The sequence below is a fragment of the Lagenorhynchus albirostris genome, chromosome 2 (genome assembly GCF_949774975.1).
Source record: "Lagenorhynchus albirostris chromosome 2, mLagAlb1.1, whole genome shotgun sequence".
NCBI classification, from domain to species: domain Eukaryota; kingdom Metazoa; phylum Chordata; class Mammalia; order Artiodactyla; family Delphinidae; genus Lagenorhynchus; species Lagenorhynchus albirostris.
In genome coordinates, this window is record NC_083096.1 from 120,668,403 (window position 1) to 120,694,332 (window position 25,930).

At 40.3% G+C, this 25,930-nt stretch overlaps 1 protein-coding gene across 1 annotated transcript in view; it reads left to right on the forward strand.

Annotated features, from left to right (window-relative positions):
- Window positions 1-1,669: 1,669 nt before the first annotated feature.
- The window catches only part of SLC44A5 (solute carrier family 44 member 5), a 376,131-nt gene continuing 351,870 nt past the window's right edge, over window positions 1,670-25,930 (forward strand). The window contains exon 1 of the mRNA XM_060142527.1: window positions 1,670-1,829. Coding sequence (XP_059998510.1) covers window positions 1,796-1,829 — 34 coding nt within the window. The 5' untranslated portion in view covers window positions 1,670-1,795. The remainder of the gene's footprint in view (window positions 1,830-25,930) is intronic.

Genomic DNA, 25,930 nt, shown 5'->3' on the forward strand with positions numbered 1-25,930 from the left:
GGAAAGGAGACGTGTTGATAAGATCGCTGTGAATTAGAAAGCGGGTTTTGGGGAAACCTCAGCTCCTGTAAAGAAAAAAAATCAATTGGCACCTTCCCGCATACATACTGGTAACCTCCTCCCCACACTACCCCTTCCGCCTTTCTTTTAAAGCCCGGTTACTACCTTTACATTCTCAGACGGGTCAAACTTTTGCATGACCTTGCTGTCCCGGGACACTGGTGAGATTCCTTCTCTGATCAGCACGCTAGAGGAGGACAGCTCCTCCCGGATAATGAAAACTTTCCAAACTCACAATCAGAGCAAGAAAGAACGCGGCCACTGGAACAAAAGTTTCTACGGGAGGCCAAGAAGTCACTCCTCCCCCTCCTAATTCCTCCGACTTGAACTTTCTTTCCTGTTTTTCCACAGCCCCAAGGGACCTGTCCTGAGTCTTCTCTATTAAGAGGTTTAGGGCCTGGGACTTCCCTGGTAGCACAGTGGTTAAAAGTCCGCCTGCCAGTGCAGGGGACACGCGTTCGATCCCTAGTCTGGGAGGATCCCACATGCCGCGGAGCAACTAAGCCCCAGCGCCACAGCTTACTGAGCCTGCGCTCTGGAGCCCGCGAGCCACAACTACTGAAGCCCTCACACTGTAGGGCCTGTGCTTGGCAACAAGAGAAGCCACCGCAATGAGAAGCGCGAGCACCGCAGCCAGGAGTGCCCCCCCCACCCCCCCCAATCGCCACAACCAGAGAAAGCCCACGTGCAGCAACCAAGACCCAATTGCAGCCACAAATAAATGAATAAAATAAATAAATAAGAGGTTTAGGGCCTGAACTAGGTCATTCTTCCAGGTGACTATCGCTGGGCTGCCTGTGGAACTTAATTTCTCTCCTCTCTACCAGTTTCCCTCTTCCCTTCTCGGTTCCGGAGGGGCAGAGGCATCGGCGCGTCCCGGGGCTTATCGCCCGCTTGGAATTTGGGCTCGGTGCACGAGACCAGCTTTGAGCGGAGGACGGCGGCGGGGCCGGGTCGCGAGTGCGGGCGCCGGCACTCCTGCAGTTGGCCTGAGTTCTCGTTGGCTTACGGAGACCGGTGTCTTTCGCCGGCCCACGCAGCCGCCCACAGCGCGCCCTGCCGCCTGGGGTGGGGGTGGGGGTGGGGGTGGGGGTGGGGGTGGGGGTGGGGGCGGGGGCTTCGGAGGCCTGGCCTGGAGGCAGGCAGAACGCGGGCGCCGTTAAGAGTCGGGCTGCCTGGCTTTCTCTTCCTGGACCGCAGATGGCTGCGGGCCCCCCACTTCCTCCAGCAGCCCCCCGCTGCCGCCACAGCCGCCTTCCCCAGCAGCGGCTGCCGGATGACAGCGCCGTCACTGGTTGGATTGGAGCTGGCGGCTCAGACGGGACACCCGGGGTAGGGAGTGGGGGAGGGAGGGTGCAGGAAAGAGGGAGGTCAGCGCTGGGCGGGCACTCGGGGAGCCCAGCGCTGCCCCCCTCCAGCAGCAGGGGCAGCACAGCAGCATCCACAGCCGCCGCTGCCGCCGCCACAGCGGCCGCAGCAGCGCGAGCGCGAGCCTCGCAGCGCGGCGCGGCGCGGCAGAGAGCAGAGGGGCGGCGGCGCCGGCCCCAGACGAGCCGAGCCGAGCCGAGAGCGCAGCCGGGCCGCCGCCGCCGCCGCCTCGCAGATGCCATCACAGCAACAAAGAGCTTGCTGATCTGAGAGCCGCGGCGAGAGCTCGCCTGGAAGCCACGGCGCCGGCTCCCGGAGCTGGGCGGCAGCAGGAGGAAAGGCTCCGGGGGAGGGGAGGGGGCAGAAGATGGCCAAGAAGAGAAAGCCCCCCAGCATTAAGGGTGAGTTCTGCTCCATCCTCGCCTCGCCCCATCCCACCTCCCACCTGCGGTCCGCTCCTCTGGCTGGCCTGTTTACACTCAGGCTCGGCCAAGTGAAAAGCTGCCTGCTGGGGAAGAGTTTTCCTTCTCCGGGAGGTGGGGAGACCTCAACAGTGCTGCACCTCCCTTTGCCTCCGGGGAGACTCCGATAGGAGTTTGTCCCCTTTCTGTAACCCGGGGAAACCAGAAGACTCTCTCACCCCACCGCTTTCCTACTCCACAAGCTTGGGTATCTGTTGCACCTTACTCCCTCAGGGCAGTGGGGAGAGAGGCGACTCTCGGCTCCTAAGGTCTTAACCTTTTCGGAATCTGGCCGTGTGTGTGTGTGTGTGTGTGTGTGTGTGTAGAGAGAGAGTTAGTTTTTCATGGTCTCTGCTATTCCTTCCTTCCACCCTCCGTCCTTTCATCCCAGGGTGACAAGTTCTGCATCCATTTTCCCAACCTCCATCCTCAGGAGGAGAGAGGAGCTGTCTGGCTCTCCTTTTCCCCAATGGTCAAGGAGACTCGCTACGGGCTGGGTCCCCGCAGGCTATTTCCCCCTTCCCGACCTGTCGAGGCGGGCAGTGACTCATGCTGAGCAGGGCCCCTGTTGCTCCTTTGGAACCAGGGCTTCTAAAGTTGGAAAGTTCCGGGGCGGGGGGCGGGAGAGGCGCTGGCAGGGAGAACGAGGAAGAGCTTGTTGCTGGGGTGACTTAAGGCGTCGCGGCGTTGTCGGGAGCTGGACTCGGGAGGGAGCCTCCTGGGCGGCGTCGGGGGGGGCAGGGGGTGCGGCCGTCCCCAGGACTCGCGTAGCGCAGCGCGGCGCGCGGGGAGCAGGTGCAGCGGCCGCCGGCGGTCGCAGCGCGGACTCGCAGAGGTCGACGCTCGCCGGCTTCCTAGCGCTTCGGCTTTCCAGCTGGGGAGCCAGCAGTGGCCAAGAGGCTGTTTGCAGCACTGCAGAGAGGTGGAAGCCAGCTCGACACCATGCGCGGTGAGAAAGGCTGTGCCGGGGAACTGGACCTGAGCTTGGTGGGGAGGAGGAATGAGCGGCGTTTGAAGTTGGATTTCGACCCAATGGGCCTCATGGCCCGAGAGGCGAAGATTTATTGCGCCTTGAGGTTATATAAAATAGGACCATACTCTGAGATCCGAGGGGGTGTACTATTGAAAATATCGTCTTGGTTTACAGAGCGCGCCAGGCTTTGGCTTGCTTCTTCCTTTTTTCCCGAAGTCTTGCTTGTGGGAGCTTAGCTCCACTCTAGAGGTCACTAGGGGGACACAACTTTATCTTGGTGCTTCAGCTTGCTTTTTCATTGCCCCGGAGTACTCAGATCACCTATTGAAAAGGGTTTCAAACCATGATCCTCAATCTTTTGGAAGATGTTACTACGAATCACCCGGGATTTTCTGCTAGAAACTATAATATATGTATAATAATTTTATTACAGTTTATTTCCGTAAAAATAATACATCTCCTGTAAAATAGAAGAGGCCTTAAGCCTGATTTTTTCTCTCCCAATGAATTAGTACATGTTTATAGTGGTAGACGACTAAAGAAAGAATGAGAGAATATATTCATCTACCAACAGTTTCCTTATCATAATGTCAAAGAATCAGTGTGAATCCAGATTGACAGGGTGCATTAGCTGCACTTTTGGTTCGCTCCTTTTTTATGGAACCATATGGCACCATGAATGAAACAGGAGGATTGGTTTTCAGCACTGCTGATGTGGCTGTCCATTGGCAGAAATACATTACATACCCACCCCAAACCTTGCAGATTGTAAATCGTCCGTGAAGAGTGGAAAAAAATTTTACAGTTTTACAGTACATGCTACCTGAGACATTCTTAACCTGAGATTAATCTTGGTAGAAGTGCCAAAAGATACAAACGAGACCAAATTAATGAGACGTGAACTAGTATAACAGTTTGATGAAACATATCTCATTACTAACCACACCACCCTCCAAAAAAACACTAAGAAGTTTTTGATTTGTAAGCCAGGACAGGATTGTGTGTATTTTCTTAAACTTAACTTGACAGTGAAATAATTGAAGAACAGCAATTAATAGAGTTTTGTCATTTAAGTGTTAAGAGTTCTTCTGGAGGAATTAATAATCAAGCTTTCCTAGGAAATGGGGTCTCGAGAAATTTTATTGTAGTTCTTTAAAAATAAAGTTTTCTCATACTACGTGTTTTACTTAAAAGTAATGTTATTTGGTGCTTAATGACTTATGTTTTTTTCTCTCTCGACTAATGTTGAGTTTCTTTCTTTTTTTAACCAGATTACTTAATATTTCTTAGACGGAAAGATACCTTTAAAAAAATCCTTGGAGTTTCCCTTTAGCAAAGCACAATTAACTGTGATAGTTTATAGATAACAAAAGCAAGCCCAGGAAGTTGGAAGCCATTAACTTGTCTCAATTTTACCTTTTAAGAGGAGAGCTCTACAAAAGCATCCAACTGCAGCCTTGCTGAACTGCTCTCAGACGCCTCCTTCTAAGCTACAACCGACTAATCTGGGACTGCCTGGTAGAAAACAAAATTGCTAAGTGTTCGGGGGTTTTTTGTTTGTTTGTTTTGTTTTTCTTTGGTGGGCTGGGGTGAACTTTGCTCTATAATAAACTATAGGTTTAGCAACATTCCAGCCTGTGTTGGTTATCCTTTTATGAGAGTTGTTTCTCTGCTTAGCTACATTGCATGCGGGGAGAGATCATTTGTTAGACCCCGTGACAGGCAAGTTGCTCATTGGCTTCTGAAATCCTAACAATAGATCCTACATATCTAGAACAGCTAGAAATTGGCCAAAGGGAAATGCAGTTTCTTAACATTGACAGAAGAATAAGATGAGTTGGCAGTATTTCTCAAGGGATACTAGCTTTCATTTGTGACACCTCATTAAAGGACAGCTTTTCAAAAAGGCAAATAGAATATTTATCAATCCAATATTTATAATGTTTTAATGAAAAGAAATGCTGTAGTCCATTATCAATAAATGTTATAGAAACACAAGTTAGTTACATTGGTTATAGTGCTATTAACACCCCCGCCCCCCCCCGACTTCCAGTATTAGTCCAACAAGGATTTCTCACTCAATTACTTAAGTTTAAAGGTTAAGTTATGCTTGGATTCATCTATTCATGCATTCATTCAGCAATATTTATTGGCCACTGAATATGTACTAGGTTCTGTGCAAAATATTAGGGATGCAGTGATGAACATGATAGACAATGAAGGGGACATTGAAAGGGGGCTGGAAAGGCGAGGTAAACAAATACATAAATAAGAAAATTTCACAGTGATTAATGTCATGAATAAAATAAAACAGGATGATATGCTAGAAAGTGTGAGGTTACTTTAGGTTGTCTGAAGAGATGACATTTTAGTTGGGAACCAAGTGATGAAGGGTAATTTGCATGCCAAGTACTGGAAGATAGCACTGCAGGCCTTAAGGCAGGAATGAGGTTGCAGCTTGGCACGTTCAAATACAGAAGGATGGCCAGTTAGGCTGGAGTGTAGTGGGTGAGGTAGAGACGGGTAGGGAGAGGCCAGGGTTTTTTCTGACCCTAAACAGGAGTGTAGATTTTATTTTAAGTTCAGTGAGAAGCCAACTGGTTACTCATTCGATGTTTAGGGTTACATTCCTATCCTTGAGGATGATTTCAGGGAGAGCAGCTTTCCTACGTCAACTCCCTAGGCCAAGTAAAGCTACCTAATGGACTTCATTTTTCTAAAAGGTCTAGTTATATTGAAGCATTCCCTCATATTATCCACCAAAATGCCTGCAATATTTTGGGCTGGGATGTTGATAGCATTTCTAGGAATCTCTGCTTAAGAAAACAATTCTAAAGAGAATGAGGACTAATTCAGCATTTTAGTAAAGATTATTAGGGTAGTCATCCTCCCCATTCCCCCTGCCAGCAAGCCTCTCAAAGCAAGCAAATCTTAGGAAAAACATATTGTAATGGTAGAAGGGAGGAGTATAAAGAGTCTGGAACATTACTGTGCAGTAGGCGGAATGTGGAAGGCAGCATGAGGGGCTCCTAGGTAACGGAAAGGGGTCCATGAAAGAGGAGTGATGCTGGGAAAGGGGATGTGAGAAAGCCTGTAAGACAACATCAGCCAATTCGTGGTTTTGCCAAGAGAAGCGGAAGCCTGATGTGAGAGTGTTCTAAGAGAAACACTAATTCAAACACAAAGGAAGTTCAAATCAGGGTACCTTTATGCTTTTGACTGATTTTTACTTGTGAAGCATTTATAACAATAAAAGCACACAGGCTCTTAAAAGATCTCTTTGATTTTACTCATTCATTATTAGCTTGTTCTTATGGATTATAAACCTCACAGATGAAAACGCATGAAAAAATTTAATGATAAAAACTGCCATTTGTTGGAGGTAGCTGCTTGACATCTAGTTAGCAGGCAAATTACACTCTTGAGTTTCTATCTTGCTGTGGAGATGTTGGCAGGGGGCAAAATGGGGTCTGTGGGCTGATTTTCTGCCCCCTAAGCATTTGTGCCTAGGTGCCATGATATTTAGGGGAGATGTAAATAATAATTTTAAAGCCCTCCACTGCCTCTCCCACCTCCAAACTGTCTACTTTTTTGCCAGCGATTAATAATAAAAAATATATTAAGAATTTTTGTAGCTTCAGGACTTTGTGTAGTCCCCTCCCCCTCCTTCTTTGTACTCCAAGGGACTCTGTTGAGGCTAGCAAGAATGGTAGTACTTCAGGGATTATGTGACTAAAAATGGATCTGGTCCTTAGTGATACTGTAACACAGTGTGTTTATGACATCAGAGTTTTTTCATAGCACTGAGAGTCATAGTATGTTAGAAGGAAGGCTCAACGTTTATAGAGTTTGTGGAGCAATGCTATAGGAAGAGGTGAGTGATGCTGCGAAATATGAATAGTCTATATCTAAGGAATTTGGTCAAGTTTATTATTTGTAAATATATATTATATATAAGTCAAGATATGTCTACATATATAGACATATATGTAGAGAGAGACACATATATAGACATATCTTGATATATATTTAAACTAGAGCTCAGTTCCCAATTTATATTCAGATTTCACTATACATGTGAGCGTGATCATATCTGCATTTTACATATAAGGAAACTGAGACACAAAGACATTAGGTACTTTCTTGAGGTCTAAGAATAAATTATGTACTGTGGATAAAGGCATAACCAAGCCCCATGACTGTCTCCCCTTTGCCTACATTCAGCATTTTAATATCTGTTCACTTTCCTCAACGTCTATCAAGTCTACTGTGGAAAGGTAGATAAACTTTTTTTTCCTGCTGAATCAAGAGGATGATATACTTTCCTCAGAAGTGTCACAACTTTATTGTTTGTGATCCACTTTTAAAATTAGAAATACATTGCTAACAAAAAGTAGGCTAGCTGCTCACAGATGCTAAGATGATATTGTACAGAGGTTTTAGGACTTTCTAGAGATGGGGAGGCAAGACAAGGTGAACAAATGTTCTCATTTTTTGAAGTGGTGTAAGTGGGAAAACATGCATCTGGGTCACCTCTGAGGTAGATTCAAATTATTTTGCCGTTCACATGGTAAGCCATTTGACTGCTGTGGTAGCCTGCCTTTAAGATGGCTGCAATGTTCTTTGCCTACTGGTGTTCACACCCTTACGTACTCCCCTCCCACACTGAACTGGGGCTGACCTGTGTGACCTGTAGAGTATGGTGGAAGGCTATGTTGTACGTAAAGGCATTGTGGCTTCTGCCTTGCTCTTGTATATCTGGTGCTTTCTTATATTGCTTACTTTTGGGAAAACACTCAAGCATTCCTGTGGAGAGGCCCATGTGGGAAGGAACTGAGGCCTCCCGCTAAGAGCCAGCTTCAGCTTGCCAGCCTTGTGTGTGATCTACCTTAGAAACAGACCCTCTAACCCAGCTAAGCCTTCCGGTTGCTGAAGACCTTGACAAGGGCAGTTGGAATAGGTTAAAGGGAGAATGGGAGGAGGAGAATTAGAGACAGCAGAGTCAACTCTTTTGAGGGTTTTTTTCCCAAAGGGAGCAAAGTGATGGTGCTGTGGCTGCGAGCAGGCGTAGTCATTGAAAAAAAAATTTTTTTAAGATGGGAAAAATAAAGGCAGTTTTCATTCCTTGTTTTTGGTCACCATTTGCTTCATGAGGTGGTCTTTAACCTCTCTTTCATTATTTTAGATTTTGGCTGCTTTCTAGAACAGTTTCCTGGGGAGGTAAGGAGGAATTAGTGTACAATGATTTTAAGTCACTTAGTTATAAGGATGTTTCTTTTTTGTCTTTATTTTATTTCTCTAAATATATTCTCTTTAATGGATTTCCTGACAAAATATTTAATAAAATATACCACAATAGGAGAAAGTTCCCAGGAGAGGAAATTTTGCCAGTCATCATGTTGCTGACTATAGCAGTCCATTCTGTCAGCTAGAAAGCTCGGAAGGGACTAAAGAAAAGTTTAAAATATTTTGTGTAGGGGCTGGCCTAGTGGTTCTTGACCAGAGGCAATTTTGCAGTGTCTGAAGACATTTTTGATTGTCATTACTGGGGTGATGCTATTGGTTTCTAGAGGGTGCTGCTAAACATTCTATAGTGTTCAGGATGGCCCACACAACAAAGAATTATCTGGTTCAAATTGTCAGTAGTGCCAAGGTTGAGAAATTCTGGGCTAGCCCCATCATTTTTTTATTCTTCCAGAGAGAAGCTAGGAAGCTACTTCTGAAAAAGGAACCCCAAAGAGGCTGCTTTATCTATCCCATTGTTCTACGTCTAGACGAGGCACAGCTTTCTAACAAATAATTAGGGTTCAAAATAAAGACAGTTCCTTTGTTTGCCTTTGCTTTCTCTCCCCACTCCCTTCTCCTCCCTTCTGTTGGTTCTCATCGTATGTTCCTGTGTTTATAAACTTGGGTTGTTTCCCATGAGGGCAACATGACATTAGAGGCACATTAAAGTCATGGTAAAAAATCCCTAGTTCAATTGGCGAACCACAATGTCACTTTGCTGATTCCTATTCTGCATCTGTCTGACAATTTTGTGAAAGAAAAGATCAAGAATAGGATGATTTGTTATGCTCTGTCTCTTTAATGAGAAAGGATGGGTGGCCTCCCAGCCATCTTTTCTGTGGCTTCTCTTGGCCATTAGGACTTCAGAGGAGAGCTGCACTCTTAATAGCTCTACTGTCAAGGTGTGTGTTACCTGACAAAGAAGACTCCGAACAAAGTCAGGAATGGTCCTAAGTACTTGTTGAGTGACAATTTTCCTGTAGGGTGAAAAATTTTAAATCCAGTTTTATAAAAAGCAATTCAAAATTTATGTATTTAAAAAACTTGAAGGACAGGTTTTTTATGTACATTTTGTAGTTCACTGGATTGTGTTTCACTGTCCAAATCCAGAGACAAAAATAAGATTTTTAAATTGACATTAAAATTTTATAAAAGATGTATTATCACTCTAGGTTTGCCCTACAAAAAACTTCAAAAGTCATTTTCAAATTAGCCTATGATTATATACATTTTGTAAGTATTAGTTTAAAAATATCGAGTTATAGAATGAGCAAAAACTGCAAAAGCTACTTAATAGACATTCATACTTCACAAATTCTGGTATTAACAGTATCTTTCACTTTGAGTTAAGCTCTTTTTTTCTTTTTAGCCACTGTTCTCATCCTCTTATTCACACTTATTTTGTTTGGCTGCACAAAAATGTCATCACATTCTCTTCCCATGGCAGTGACATTGATTCTGCTGATTTAACACCTTTACTGTAGTGAAAGAATATCTGTGACTAAACAAGAACCATTATGTTGTTTAAAAGAATCTTTGGTCATAAATAAATGTGTCCAGGGATATCTTAGCTATGTGAGGTAGGACAGACTTGAAGTTACAAAGAATAGAATTGGAATCCATCCCTTCCCTTATTCTTGTTAACCATTAAGAAAGTCTTACATTAAAAGGTATACTTTGCGGGCTTCCCTGGTGGCGCAGTGGTTGAGAGTCCGCCTGACGATGCAGGGAACACGGGTTCGTGCCCCGGTCCGGGAAGATCCCACATGTCGCGGAGCGGCTGGGCCCGTGAGCTATGGCCGCTGAGCCTGCGCGTCCGGAGCCTGTGCTCCGCAACGGGAGGGGCCACAACAGTGAGAGGCCCGCGTACCGCAAAATAAAAAAAATAAAAAAAAAAAAAGGTATACTTTGTAAAACTTTATGGTAATTCCGCATTGAATAATTATCACACTTATCACACATAAACTTTATTTAGTCATCTATAGAAACAACACAAAGACAAAAAGACAGGCTTCACATGCCTAATTCTAAGGTCAAGATTGATTATGTTTTAACCTCTGTAAATTCTCACTGCCTGATTCTGAATCAATGCCTTAAATATGATGAAGAATAAGCAAATTAATAGATTATACATAAGTTTATATGGGTCAAGAGAGGCATGTAACTTATTTAAACTATTTGGTAAACAAACCATTTTCAAGTTTTTGGCAGCATTAAATGGTAGAAAAGTATATTAATTAAAAATAACTAAAACAAGCCTTTGAGGAATTCTAATGGTAATATTTTTTTAGCTCATTGCTTATATTGTATTAAAGGACTGGAATATCTTTTGAATATTTAGAACATTCATGCATCTAGACTTCCTTTCATTCAGTTGGTCCTATTTAGTGTTGTTTTATGCTGCATCTTGTATTTCTGAAAACTGGGTTTTTTGTCTGTATTGAGGCTGAAAAACCTTGAGAACTGCTACTGGCAAACCCGTGGCTCAGTAATCATCAAGAAGACCATTGGGGTGGGAAGGAGGTTAGATTGTGTCCTTGAGTAACTTTAGGTGGGGTGCTCTTTATGAGGGATTTCCTGAATAAACACGTAGTCTTTTCATTCCTTTAGATATGCTAAAATTTTTCGTGTAATCAAGAAAAAGCTATCTTGAGATAGCTCTTTATCTAGGTCGTTATTTTGGCCACGTAGAAGTGCTTTTGCTGATTTGTGTTTGGCTGTCCAACGCTGACTGGCATTGAGAAACTTGACATCATATTAAGTTCAAGGATGTTATTTCTCATGCTGATCACTATTTTATGACGTATCTTCATTATGAGTACCTGATGAAGATGTTTCTCTGAAATGTCACTAGCTAACAATAGACAGAGTAAGTCATGAAACTCACTGAGTTTCTCATATGGGTAGACAGTTAGGAAGCTCAAAATTGGAATGAGCCCACTTCTTGCATAAGACTATGGGATCATAAATTATGCATCTGTGGATTAATTTTGTTTTTCATATCCTTATTCTTCTTTCCTCTCATTGTCTCTCTTTATACACGTTGTTTTGTTGAATTGTATGTAGTTTTATAAACTACTTTAAATCTTCTTTGAAACAAGATGACTTGTAAACAAATTAATATAGTCTAAGACTAAATTTATAGAAATTAAATAATCTACTCAAAGTTATAAACTAGTAATTTGCAGAGCGTGCATTTAAACCTAGATGTAGCCCCAATCGTTCTTTTTTTTTAACATACAATAGAACATTGAAACGAAGGATCCTATTTTCCTAACCCAACTTCTCGTTTGCAGGTTACCACTACTTTTTGTTCATATGTAATTTTCCATAGTTGAGATTTCATTTAACGTCACCTTTATCCACCTGTTGCACAAGTGGAGAATCTGGAGTTATCCTTGACTCTCTTTTACAGGCCTCTGCTCAACACTGAATAAGTCGGTCATTAATATTGATCCTAATCTTTACCTCCACTGCCACAGATATAATTCAGCGCTCATCATGTCTAGTATGGATTAGAACCACCTATACACTAAAGGGTATCTTTGCGTTAGGCCTAAATCACCTCTAATTTATTTTTCACACTGTTGCAAATATGATACTCCCGACAGGCAAATCTGATCATTTCACAATCCTAAAATAAAGTAATGGCTCTCCATTAACTCTACCCAGGATAAAAATCAAAATTCCATAGCAAGGTGTACCAGACTCTCTAGGATCTGACCCATGGTTACCCTTCCTGCTTTATCTCTCACCCCTTCTCACATCCATCCTAAACTTAATGACCCTACCATTCTGATACTGGGGACCACACACATTCTTTTATGCTCCTCTGCCTTTGTGATGCTGTGTGTGTGTGTGTGTGTGTGTGTGTGTGTGTGTGTGTGTGTGTAGTGCTGAAAATTCCTTTTTATCCTTCAAACCTCAGCACAAATGTCCCTACTTTCTTTTTCAAACTTTCATCACCATCTTCCCCTCTGACACTCCCTACGAGCACACAGTTAAGCTCTTCCTCTTTGATGCTCCCGTTACATCTTCAACATACATCTATTAGTGCCCCTGTATTGATTTAAAATGTTGAGTTTACTTGTCCATCTCGTTTCTCAGTCCTCCTGTGGGTCTTTAGTCCTACCATTTCCCTGAAGCAAAAGGAACGAAAAGCCTGACAGGAAATCAGTCAGTGGCTTAACATCCCAGGGTCAAAGTATCACTGTAGTTTACTCCGCCTCCCATTGTTCTGGTGAATTATAGTTCAGCTTTAGGACAGTCAGTCTATGCTTCTTGCCTGAGAGAACAGTGCCCTATGCCCAAGCCAGTCTGCTAGAAACTTTCTGTTTTTTCCTAGGACTGCTTCCAATCTTTCTGCATCCTGGATTAATTTTCCTGGATCAAACCTGGCTCTGTGTAGGTTGTCATGTGTCTGGAGTTGGACCTGGGTTTTATGGGATTGAGGCAAGGAGGGGTTTGCCATGTGCCTATTTGTTGTCCTGTCCTGTAGGTCTCTTCATAGATACCTACCACTAGGCTATAAGCGCCTTAAGGGTCCTGATTGTGTGATATTTATCCTTTAATCCAAAATGTCTAGTATAAATGAATATATTATTGAATGAATCAAGCATATATATTTCTCTATATTTTTATTCATTCTCTATAATTTTAATGTTTGATAATATTTAATTGCATTGCTTTAATATAACTAGCATAATTGACTGAATTTTCTAGGTTTTCTTTGCAAATATAATGGTCTAATGAGCATTTGTGTGTATATGTTTACTGTGTTGAACTATCTCTTTATGTTAAAGAGCCTCAGTAGCATCTGAGTCTAAAAGTTAAGTGTGGCCCATGAAAGAGAAAGTAAATTTGTTACTAGTACATCCAGGGACTTGTACTGATTGGATATTAGAAGATTTGAGGTTAGCTGTAACTCATAATAGTACTGTCTTGTAATAATATAAACTTTCAGAAAATTATCTATAAAGTTAAATCTCGGGTCAGATATGTAATAGTTGCTCGAGTTCTAAGAAAAAAGGTACCGAAGTGATACTAAATTATCTTCCTTTAACTGGAAATCCTAAGGTCTATAATTTTTCACATGAATATGAAATTAAGCTGTAAACATCTTGAAAGTAGAGACTACTAAATCTTTCTCTTGGTGCCTAGCACTTAGTAAGTGTTCAATAATAATTTGTCAAATGAATATATGGGTGAAATTTAAGATGCAGTTCTTCTAAAATTATGCACATGAGTAGAAGAGAGTACTGGTGCGCCCCCCTGAACTGAAACCCATAGATACAGCTTAGAGCAGGTATTGCTTCTTCCTGTAGTAGGAAGAATTCCCAGACCATATCTTAGTAATCTATAACATGAATATATTTCTGGATAATCAGGAATTGACTATTACTGTTTGTCTTACTTCAAAATTTCAAGTAGGGAAAGGCTCAACTCATTGAATGTATTTTATTATAGAAAAAAGTTGGTTCCATGATCCACAGGGAATAAGTAACTTATGGGTCAGAGCCTTTGAGATGCTTTTGAAATATTGACATCTGGTATGCTTGGACAGGAAAATTGTGATTGAAAAATATAGACAATGGGATGGGTGGTGAATAAAGTTTGAAAGGCTGCCCTTAGGCAGGGTCTTTTCCAGAGGATACATCACTCTCACCTAGAAATAGTATTTAGTTAGTTCCTAATAAATGACTTTTCTACATTCAGAATCTTTAAATCTCATTACTCTAGAATTATATACCTGGAAAGATATTTTCTCTTTCCTCCCTCCTTTCTTCCCTCCCTCCCTTCCTTCCTTTGTTATAAGTATTTTCTGATTTTGGGTGAGTCTTGTTTAACAAAAAGTAATTTATTAAAGATGATTATATTAAAAACTGCTGATATTTAATATCAAATATAATTGTAAGATTAGCAAGTGAATTTATATATTTGTGTTCACTTTATATGTTTCACTGAAATTTGGGGCCAAATATTATACCTTGAAAAACCAACTTGTTAGGTTATTATTAAAATTGTGAGTTTAATCATCTTTTTTACTAAAATGATTTAAAAGAAAAAGGTACCACAGTCCCTCTACCTGTTTCTGTTGCATTACAACTTTCTTCCAAGGTATAAAACCTTTATAATTGTTAACTCAGTAATCTTCAAGAGGTAGGGAAGGTTTGCAGATGTAATTTTTCTCATTTCTAAAGATGAGGAAGCATAGAGTCTTTGTTGCTTACTGTCAGTTTACATATCACTTGATCATTTCATTATAGTATTTTGGCTGTGCTGAGCAGCTTGCGGGATCTCAGTTCCCCCAACAGGGATTGAACCCAGACCAGGGCAGTGAAAGTGCCGGATCCTAACCACTAGACCACCAGGGAACTCCCATTTCATTATAATTTTGAATGTCATTTTACATTTGACCTACGGACACTTTTAAAAGATTGACCTATGAATGAAATACTATTAAGACTGAAGTTCAGCTTTTCTAACCTTTAGTTCTATTATTTTTCTACCCTGGGCAGTCAGGTATTATGCTACAAGATGAGAAAAATTCTCTTTTAACATTTCTTTTCTTTTGGAGACACTAATGACATTTGGATATGGTTTAGAAGACTCTAATGCCGTATTTAAACATGTTGTTTTTTTCCCCTTTTGGAACTTTATTTTATTTCAGTTTCTCAAAAGTTGATATATTTCCATCTATGATGTCAGTTTTTCTTACCTTTCACATTGATTGTGAAATTTGTGCAACTGGGGTTCAGTTTAAAAAAAATAATGTAACTTGAAATAGTCATCCTTATAAAAGTCTAAAATGCTGAGATATTGAATAGTTTCCAACCAATTTCTGATTAGCAAGCTGTGATATGTAGTTAGAAGTCATTAGAGTTAAAACTATGAGTTAAAGCTCTACGTTATATATGTTAGAAGTGGGAGAGACTTTAGAAATGGTTTAGCTTAATTCCTTTTGCAGATGAGTAAACTTAGGCTCAGAGAGGTTAAATTACTTTTCCACAGTTACACAGCCAGAAATTGGGCAAGCTTGGATTGAAATTCGGATCTGGCTTTTAGTCCGATGTTGCTTTTCAACACATGCTCTGAAATTGGCTCTATTGTCTATGGATGGCATGGCAGATGGAGCAACAGAGGTCTTCCATTTATGACCTGGAATTAGAGTATTGTTTTGAGTGTGAGTGGGGTATGTGTGTGCACACATGTGCAGTTCCTTCAAACTTAGTGTTAATAGAAGAAAGTGCTTTAATTTTTCTTACTTATGCCTTGAGTCTCAACTTGAAACTGTCTGACAGTCCTCCTTGTCAGTACTTACATGTTCTTATACCTCCTTGGGGTTTCACTTGTTATAGCATTTATCAGGCTATATTTTAATTGCACGTATATTTGTCTTTCTTCCCCACTAGACAGTAACTATCATGCCTTGTTCACAGGTGTACCTTTGATGGCGATTAGCACAATGCCTCGCTCGCACTTAGTGCTCCACAATTATTTGTTGAGGAAGTTAATGAATAAATATTTTATAAAAAGGAAACATTATGGAGTAGGTATAGGGATTGGATATCCTACTGTAGAAAGTACAACCTCATATCTCAATTCAGTTTCCTATCATGCCTGGTCACATGTTTGCAAAATGAATATTCTTAACATTTTAAACAATATCTTCCCAGAACCTACCCCCTTTCTTTTTTTCTGGACTTTGAGGCCAGAAATATGTGTTCAAATCCCAGCTCTGTGATCTTGGGCAGGTTACTTAACCTTTTTGAACTTCACTTTCCTTATCTGAAAAACAGAGACAATATCTTACCTTATAAGTAAGTACCTTACAGGACTACTGCGAGGATTAAATAACATAACAAATGGCAAAGTATATAGCATCATGTTTGTGTAGTAGTTACTGAATAAATGCTCATTTCATTCCCCTTTCCCTTTTCCTTCTTCACACTCTCCTTCCTTCCTTCCTCTATCCTTCCTTCCCTCCCTCCCTTCCTTCTTTCTCCTACTTTCCCTTTTCTGGAACTGAGAACTACAGAAAGTTAGAAGCATAGTCAAAGCTAGCTTTTTCTTACAGCAAAGGTGCTCTACCCAGTAAATTACCCTCAGCCTCAAGCTTGCCTCCAGGTCAGCCTCTGTTTTCTCATACTTCTTTTTCTCTGCCGCATTTGTATCTACAGCTGACCAGGTTTACCTTCTGTTTCCCACGTTGGCGTGCTTGAAATCAATTATTCTGCCATATTGGTCAACATGCATTCAGTAGCAAGGTAGCAGAAAAGAGAGTGGGTACGGACAGGGAAATCTGGGAGTGCCCGAGGCAGTAAAAACACCAAGAGTTTGTGCTGATTGCAGATGGTTGTTCCAGGAGCAGAGTCTTTGGAATGACATTCAGGCCTCGTTTAAAAAGAAGGGGAAGGTCACAGCTGTTTATTTTTCTTGCTCCCAACTGTTAAGGATGCTGCTTCATTATCTTCCCATCAGGTTATTTTGCAAAATATTTCTAACCAAGATTAGAATTAATATTTAAACAGGCCTAGTCTGAAAAAGAAGAGCTGAGCCACATAACTGAATGAAGGAAAATGATAAAAATAAGTTAAATTATTATCAAAACAATATCTGAAGGAAAGAGTTATCCGGACACAGGCAATGTTGTGTAGGCACAGAAAGTGAGCTATCAGGAGCAATCAGTGGTGAATAGCTACTGGTGAGGTTCAGATTAGATAATGGATCGGCTGGCCCAGAGTCAAGAAGGTCTTCAAGAGTGGTTCAGAGTGAGACTGTTATGTTATTTCTAATCTCACTAACTAGCTGAGTGACCTTGAGCCCTAGGTTGCAAAATGCTGTCTGTAAAACAGTTATCTCCTTGTAGATTGTTGCTATTGATACTCTTTCTTTGGTTTAAGGCCAAACTTTTGTTTAGGAGGGTGGTGGGAGAATTTAGGACCCCTGCTTAATCAGCTCACTTGGATTTCTCTAATGCTGAGTTTCTCAATGTAGTCACTTTTGACATTTTGGGCTGGATAATTCTTTGTTATGGAGGTTGTCCTGAGCACTGTAGGATGTTTAGCAGCATCCTGAACCCTACCCGCTAAAGGATAGTAGGATTTTCTCCAGTTGTGATAGACAAAAATGTCTCCTAACATAGCCAAATGTCATCTGGAGGTACTTCCTCCCCCTTTTTGAGAACCACTGCTCTGATGAAAGAGAGGTGAAAAGGAGATGGTTGTCTATATACCTCTAGACTTTCCCATGAAAGTCCATGGAATTACAATGAGAGTTAAAAAAAATAAATAAAATTTATTCCAAACTGAGTTTTTGACCATTTTGTTGAATGTCTGCCAGCACTGTGCTAGGCTCTGTGGGTACATAGATAAGTAAGTCTTGATCTCTAACTTTGTGTAGCTTACTTTCTACTAAAGGGAGGAAGTAATGCCTTACCAGTTCATTTCCATACAAAACTGTTAAGTGCAGTGATACATCTCAACTCAATATAAGGTGCAATAGGACTATACCTTCCCATCCCCCCTGCCCCCGCCCCCCCAGGGGAAAGTTGTCAGTTAAGGCTTCATTGAGAAAGTAGTAACCATATGAGACTATATTTCAAGTCATACAACAAAATCAATCTCACTGACATCTAAACTATAAAATTTTGACACTGTATTTTCTGCCTATTGTTTCTTTTTATTTTATATGTACATCATTTTTAAGATATGATTAATGTTTTTCTAATGCAGTGTTTCCTGGAGTTTTATCCTTGGACCAGCATCATCAGCATCACCTAGGAATTTGCTAGAAATGCAAATTCTTAGGCTCTGCCTCAGACCTACTGAATCAGAAATTCTGGGGATAGGGCCCAGCAATCTGTTTTTACAAGTTTTCCACCCCTCATTAAAATCATGCTGAAGTTTGAGAACCACCACTTTAATAATTCACTGATTATTATTATTGTTATTATTTATTTGGCTGCGCCACGCGGCTTGCAAAATCTTATTTCCCCGACCAGGGATCGAACCCAGGGCCTGGAAGTGAAAGTGCCAAGTCCTAAACACTGGCCCTCCAGGGAATTCCCCATTGATTATTTCTTAAACGTGTCTTATAAACTAACTTTTATAAATAGATATGATAATATTTTAAACAAGCAGGATATAATCTACATACTTATATGAATTAAGCATGTACTCAGTACCTTTATACATGATCTCATTTAATCCCAATAACAGCCCTAAGAGGGAGCTTAGTATATAGTTCTCAGACCTGGGGTAGTTTCCAAATACCTGTGAAACTTAAATGCATTTGTTCAGGTCTTGTCTCAGACCTACTGAATCAGAAATTACTGTACAGGGTTTCTAATATGTACTGCGAATGAGAAGCACTGAAGTATTTGTATATTTTACATACATGACTGGGGGTTCTGACATAGGAAGAGGCTGAACAAATATTTCATTATTTGCTCAGCAAATACATATTGACATTTAATGATTTCTGAGACTGTCTGACTTCAAGGACTGTGCTCCTAATCGTTCAGCTAAATTCTATTTATGGGATCTATCAGAAAAAAATGCTTTTTTAAAGAGAGAGAAAGCTAATATTTGCAAGGTGATTTACAGTTCCTTTACTAAGCATACAACTTTGCTATGTTATTATCATTGCTGTTCTACAAATTAGGAAACCAAGGCTGAGTAAGATTAAGCGATTTGCCAAAAATTACTCAGCCAGCAAGACCTAGGGCCAAGAGTGTGGATCTAGGTTTTTCGACTCTGAACGTTAACTTTTCTCATGATTACTTAACTGTATATTTATGAATAGAATTAGAATATGGAAGCTAGTTATGTAACATTGTAGGATTAATTACCTTACTGATAATTAAATTTACTTAGAAATTGTAAAAAAAAACAAAGCTAACATAGTATCTATGGTTGGATCTCATTTTCCTAAAGCTTAAAGAAAGTGTCAATGAATTATCCATCTTCTAAATATGAGGACTCTAGCTTTTCTAATTAATAGATATACTGATAGTGTCCTAATTCATTCCTAATTCAGAATACATTCACCAATTTTACTATGATACGGGTTTTATATTCTAGTGTAATCTGGTACCTGGACTAGTTTGTTAGCGTGGCAACTGAAGCAGATAGATTTATTTAGACCAGGAAGAATGCAATTAGGATAATATTGCTGCTCTTGCTGTCATAACCCTTTTAATTACCTTTGCTTATGCCCTTTCCACCTAGGCTTTCCACCTAGGCTGGACCACAGGTGAAGCTCAATAGAAGAACAGTTTCATTCTAAAGGAACAGAGCCATTAGGGTGAGGGCCTTCGGCTCTTTATTTTGGATTTCTCCTTTGGGGTAGTTGGATGGCAATACAGAAAGACAAATTCTCATTAAAAGAGCTTTATTCGAAAGTCACCTTACATCTGTAACAACATATGGAATGGAAGATGTCCTGTTGTCTTAAAATCTGAGACCTCAAAGCTTAGGACATTAGGTGACAATTACTTCTACACTTCAAAGAGAGGTGCTAGACTCAGCCCCACAGGAATTACTGAAAGTTGGTCAGATCACCAGTACTGTCCTCTGCCTCTGGTCTATTTAGGGGAGGTGAGATTCGATTAAGATTCTTTGAAAGGAATTCATAGGGGTAGAAAGCAATGTGGCATTTCTTTGTCTTCTTTTACAGGGAAGGAAGAGAGATGCTTCCCTCACCCTTAACTCAATTGTTGGGGAGCCCACAAGTACTGCTTATAAAAGTTAGAGTTGTCTATGAAATGGTGAATTTGCATCTCAGCCACGGACCAGTTGCTTTTGCAAAATGTCAGAATCTAGCAGGCTTTTCTCAGGCCTCTCCAGAAGCAGAGTGTGAGCATTTTCTTGAGAGAACCTAATGTGTGGACTCCCATAATTTGGAGCAAAGTGTGATAAGAGCCCGTCTCCTCTGCTCCTCTGGGGAAGACAAAAAAGAAGCAGCTAAGCGGAGCTGCCCTTGACAGCAGGGCAAGGAGGAATGGGTCAGCAGTTTGTGAAGCTGCACTTCCATTGTAATTCCTGGGAACCACGTGGACCCTATGAAAAAGGGCTGCCTACTAGAGCCCGAGACCCAGTAATGATGATTACACCTGGTTAGTTGAAGCGTTTACTGTCTGTTGCAGGAAACACGTAGGTCATAGGACCTTGCTGAAGGGCTCCCCCAGATCCACAGATACGTCTTGCGAGGTTCAATATTTGGAAGCCCACCATGCAGAGTGCATTTAATAGTCAAATGAGAATTATAAAGAAGACTTGCTTTTTTTTTTTTCTTTGCGGTATGCGGGCCTCTCACTGTTGTGGCCTCTCCCGTTGCGGAGCACAGGCTCCGGACGCGCAGGCTCAGCGGCCATGGCTCACGGGCCCAGCCACTCCGCGGCATGTGGGATCTTCCCAGACCAGGGCACGAACCCGCGTCCCCTGTATCGGCAGGCGGACTCTCAACCACTTCGCCACCAGGGAAGACCAAGACTTCCGTTTTTTGATACCTGCCATTTCCCAGGATCCAGAAATGCGAAGGGCAAATATGGGGGTGGGGAGGGAAGAAAGGAGCATAAAAGAACAAAGCAGAGCCCTCCTCCATATCTTGCTATTGCTTCTCCTCTTCCCACACACCAGGAGTCATTCCTGAACTGGCGGGAGGGGAAAAGCTCTAAATCGAATGTAAGATTAATGCTTTGATTTAGACGAGACTGAACGTTTTAATACCTGATGGCAAAACTGTTTTGAGAAGAAATCTGAAAGAGATGCTGTCAATGATAGAGGAGGGGAGACCTGACAGAATTTGTAATGAAGTGATAGGAGAAAAATGAAGCTCTTTCCTGATTGGCACTGAGTCCAGTTCAAGCAATAATGAATAATAAAGGTTCCAGTTTCTTTAACAGATAAATTGTGAGGAAAAGAAAAAGATGGAAGCAGATTCTGCTTTCTGAATTATAAACGATTTAGAATACTGTACAGGAATGCTTTTTTATATAAACGAGGCTAAATTAGATCATTTTTATGATACCTTCAAACTTTAAAAATCTATACCTTTTGGGGGGGTTCTGTGCCTTTTCAGTAAGCTGTGGCCAAGGATAATTTGTCAGCTCTCAATATGCTTTTGTACATAACTGGGGCTCAAATATTATTTTTGGAATACTGTCTAAATTTCCCACACCACCATATCCATATATATCATTTTTATGAGTTTATGATAGAGTTTTCATTATAATTCTGAAATTACATTCTTCACTGCTGACAGTGCAGCTTTTAAATCGTTGGTCCTAATAGTGGTATTAACTAGCTGGCATTTTTATTATTTTATGCCAGTAGATCAAGCCTTTTGAATGTAGGCCAGTTCAGTTAGCTAGCTCCATCATTTCTTTAAAGCCAAGATACAACGTGGAACAATTTTAACAGGTAGACTCCATGATCAGTTTTTAGACAATGAGCTTTAGTTTTTTATAAAGCTTGATTATATATTGTAATATAAGTGCTAGATCTTCCACCATTTCTATTTATTTATTTATAAAAATTTTAATTTTATGTTGGAGTATAGTTGATTTACAATGTTGTATTAGTTTCAGGTGTACAGCAAAGTGATTTCTCCCGCCATTTAAAAAAAGCCTTTGTCTACTAAGGCTAATGGTCCTTGACTCTCTTTAGGTAATGAAAGAATTATATCACTGGAGTCATTATGTGTTGAAGTTGGCTGTTTTCATCAGCCTTCAGGGGCTGGCCTGTATGGGATTTTTTTAAGATTTTAAAAAAAATTTTATTTATTTATTTATTTATTTATTTATGGCTGTGTTGGGCCTTCGTTGCTGCACGCGGGCTTTCTCTAGTTGCGGCGAGCGGGGGCTACTCTTTGTTGTGGTGCGTGGGCTTCTCATTGCGGTGGCTCTTCTTGTTGTGGAGCACGGGCTCTAGGTGTGCGGGCTTCAGTAGTTGTGGCACACGGGCTCAGTAGTTGTGGCTCGCGGGCTCTAGAACGCAGGCTCAGTAGTTATGGCGCACGGGCTTAGTTGCTCCGCGGCACGTGAGATCTTCCCGGACCAGGGCTTGAACCTGTGTCGCCTGCATCAGCAGGCGGATTCTCAACCACTGTGCCACCAGGGAAGCCCCTGGCCTGTATGGGTTTTAAATGGGCAAAATTGAATAATGCCGTTTGTTTAAAAAACTTTCATTGCCTTAGGCTATTTCTAACTTTTTGACAAGTACTTGGGCATGATGGACATCATGGATAGTAGGTATCTAAGGAAGATTCTTTCCTCTCCACAGGCACTAATCCTATCGTGCACGTTTTGATTAAAAAAAATTCTTTGTGCAATGTTCTAAATGTGCTGGTTCTAACTCATTATTCTCTCTAGGTCCTACAAACCCTTTAGCAGAACTAACTTTAGTTAGTGTCATGGCCCTTTCTGATTATAAGCCTGGTTATCTAGTGCTTAGTCTATTTCCTCTCCATGAACAAAGGACTATGCACCGTGTGGTTGAGACAACATAAGAAAACACAAATATTTGCATATGGCCCTCAAATCACAAGTTTTAGAGCTAATCATAAGAGAAGCTCACCTTTTCTGTTTTAGAGGGTGGCAATTCACTATTCAGGATGCTGCAAAGTTTGCTTCTTACTGCTGAGGCTCATAGATCCTACAACTGTCCGTAAATATTCTTCAAAGCTTAACTTAGGATTTCACCTTTTTGTTTTATTTTTTGCTTCTTATAATATTAGTGTTGTACCTGGGACATAGATTTGCATCTTTTGACCCTAGAAATGTTGTCTTTTTACTTCATGCTATAGATGGGTTTTTTTTGTTTGTTTGTTTGTTTTGGGAAGTGTCTGAATAAGAGACCCCCTGTTTTTAATGTTTTACTGATAGATGCTTACATAATGTGAGTACAACCATAGAGACATGCTCAAAAGATTGTTTTCAATGTTCAACAAATAAAAATTTGTTTTGTTAAAAATTTTTTTTTAATATTTATTTTTATTCTAAAGTTCAATGGTAATATAAGAAAAAGTAAAGATTTGGGGAAATATATTCCACCTGGCTATGTTCGGCAGTAGAGTATTGTTTATCTACTGTTTTTTTAATTGAAGTATAATTGATTTGCATTGTTTTAGGTGTTCAGCAAAGTGATTCAGTTATATATATATATACATATATAATTATATTACATATGTATACATATTCTTTTTCAGATTCTTTTACATTATAGTTCAACCAATAAAGATAGACATGCAAAAATATACATGCTGTACTCACCCCTTACAGGGTGAAATATTAAAACATATTGTACAGGGGGCTTCCCTAGTGGTGCATTGGTTAAGAATCCGCCTGCCAATGCAGGGCACATGGGTTCGAGCCCTGGTCTGGGAAGATCCCACATGCCGTGGAGCAACTGGGACCGTGCGCCACAACTACTGAGCGTGCGCTCTAGAGCCCGCATGCCACAACTACTGAAGCCCGTGCACCTACAGCCTGTGCTCTGCAACAAGAGAAGCCACCCCAATGAGAAGCCCAGGCACTGCAACAAAGAGTAGCCCCTGCTCACCACAACTAGAAAAAGCCCGCTAGCAGCAATGAAGACCCAAAGCAGCCAAAAATAAATGAATAAAAAAAGCATATTGTACAAAAGCTTGAGCTGAGATCTTAAAAGCTAGCCTTTTGTGTAATCTCCCTGAATTCCTCCCTTTTTTCCCCCTCTTGGATGGCAGATTGAGATAGGTTGACTACTCTTTTTTTTTTTTTTTTAGTGTAGGTAATTGAATTTTGGCTTCTCAAAATTTTCTTTCTTTGTTAAAGGAAAGTCTATAGAGTCAATTCAGATTTTTTTCTCATATATTCTGCCTTCTCTAAACGCTCTCTACTGAGAAACTATTTTTATCTTGTCATTTCAAAAGCATTTCTAGGTCTTAACCCGCTATTTATGACTCTTGACAAGAAGTGTCATTAGTAGGAAACACATCTCTTAAATGCGTTGGGTCAATGAAAAAAGGGTATCTATTTAGAATTCATGATGAAGAGGAATATATTAGTGTAGGGAAGTGAGTGAAGGAGATTCTTTTAAAAGTTTTGTTTAGGGACCTAGAATTTATTCTTATCCTATAGCCTCTGACTTAAATTTATGTATTCTGCCCAAATCCAGCTGATTATTCGAGGCATTTTCCTTTATTCTGATTTGCCTTCAGTAGTCATCTAAATGTTTAACACTTTCCTGATTACAACCAACTCTTTTTCCTGGTAAATTAATGGTCATAATTCAGAGTCCGTTTCATTTCCTGACTGAAACCCCTGCCTTTGGGAAATTTAACTGGGTGTTTTAATTCTTTGGTTTATAAGGAACATTTGAAGCCCAAAGATCCCAGTTTTTAATCAATACTACTATTATCGATTAGAATATTTATAATAATATGTACCATTTTAATTCATATGATAGATTTTGTATGCTAATATTTTTATATTTTAAATGCTGAAATTTGGCAACATAGATGATTTTTTTTTTCTTGGAAACCTAAAGTACTGTACAAAAACATGTGTGGCACAATATACCTACATTATTGGTTAGGTAGAAGAATGAGGCATTTGGTAAATAAAATATTTGTGTTAATTGAAGATTATTACATATACATTGTAAATTAATAACTGATTTAGCAAAGATTATAATACAATAAGATGCCTACAACTCTAAAACTATGCAAAACAATCAAGGCTTTCTAACAGTAAGTCAGAATAATTACTATGAACATTTGCTATCATTGTGCCATAGATAATAGAGAAGTGCTAATTAAGAAGAGCCCTACTTGTGTTGGATTCCAGAGAGCCACCTGAGTACTGCTCATTTTTTTGACTTAGGATCCTATTATGTATGGAATTTAAAAAGAGGTAAAGAGAATGGTAGAGGAAACTCATGGTATGCTAGATTTTTTTCTTTGCCATTTGAGTAATTTATTAGATTGAGTAAAATTGTTTTAATTAATTGTTTAAACTCATTTAACTTTATAACCTTTAAGAAATCATAGAAAATGAATAGATAAATATATACAAATTATATATCACTAGGAATTTTATAATTCTCCTCACTTAAAATGCACTTAGGGAAAATGTATTTAGGGACTCTTTAAAGAGTATAAAAATATGTCTTTAAAGGCTACTGAAAACTAGTTTTTAACAGATCATCCTTGTAGAGAATGTCTTTGGAGCTTTATGATCATGAGTTTTTAATGTTAGATTTACTGCATATTGAAGACAAAACAAAAGCAAAAAATTAAGAAACTATGAACTATTTTGAAGCTAATAAGATCTATGATCAAAGACTGAGAAGACTTAAAAAACTAGAAGTGACTACATAGGCTAATACCCTGAGTAAACAATAGCTAACACTTATTGTACACTTAGTATGTGTCAGACACATTTTAAAATGTTTTATATTTACTAAAATGTTTTATATTTATTGAATTCAATTACGTAATAAATATTTATTGTGTACCTAGTCAGTGACAGGTATTAGTTTAGGCTCTGTGGGATATATAACTGGACAATAAACAGAAAAAACCTCTGCCCTCAGGCAATTTATATTCTAGTGGGAGAAGACCCATGATAATCAAAATTAATGAGTAAAACATAGTGTGTTTTATGGTGGTAAGTTTTATGATGAAAAATAAAGGAGCAAAGGAAGGAAGGGTGTGTGAGTGAATGTGGGGTTCTTTAATTTCAAAATGGTTAGTCAGGGAAGTCCTCATTAAGACTGTGACATTCGAGCAAAGACCTGAA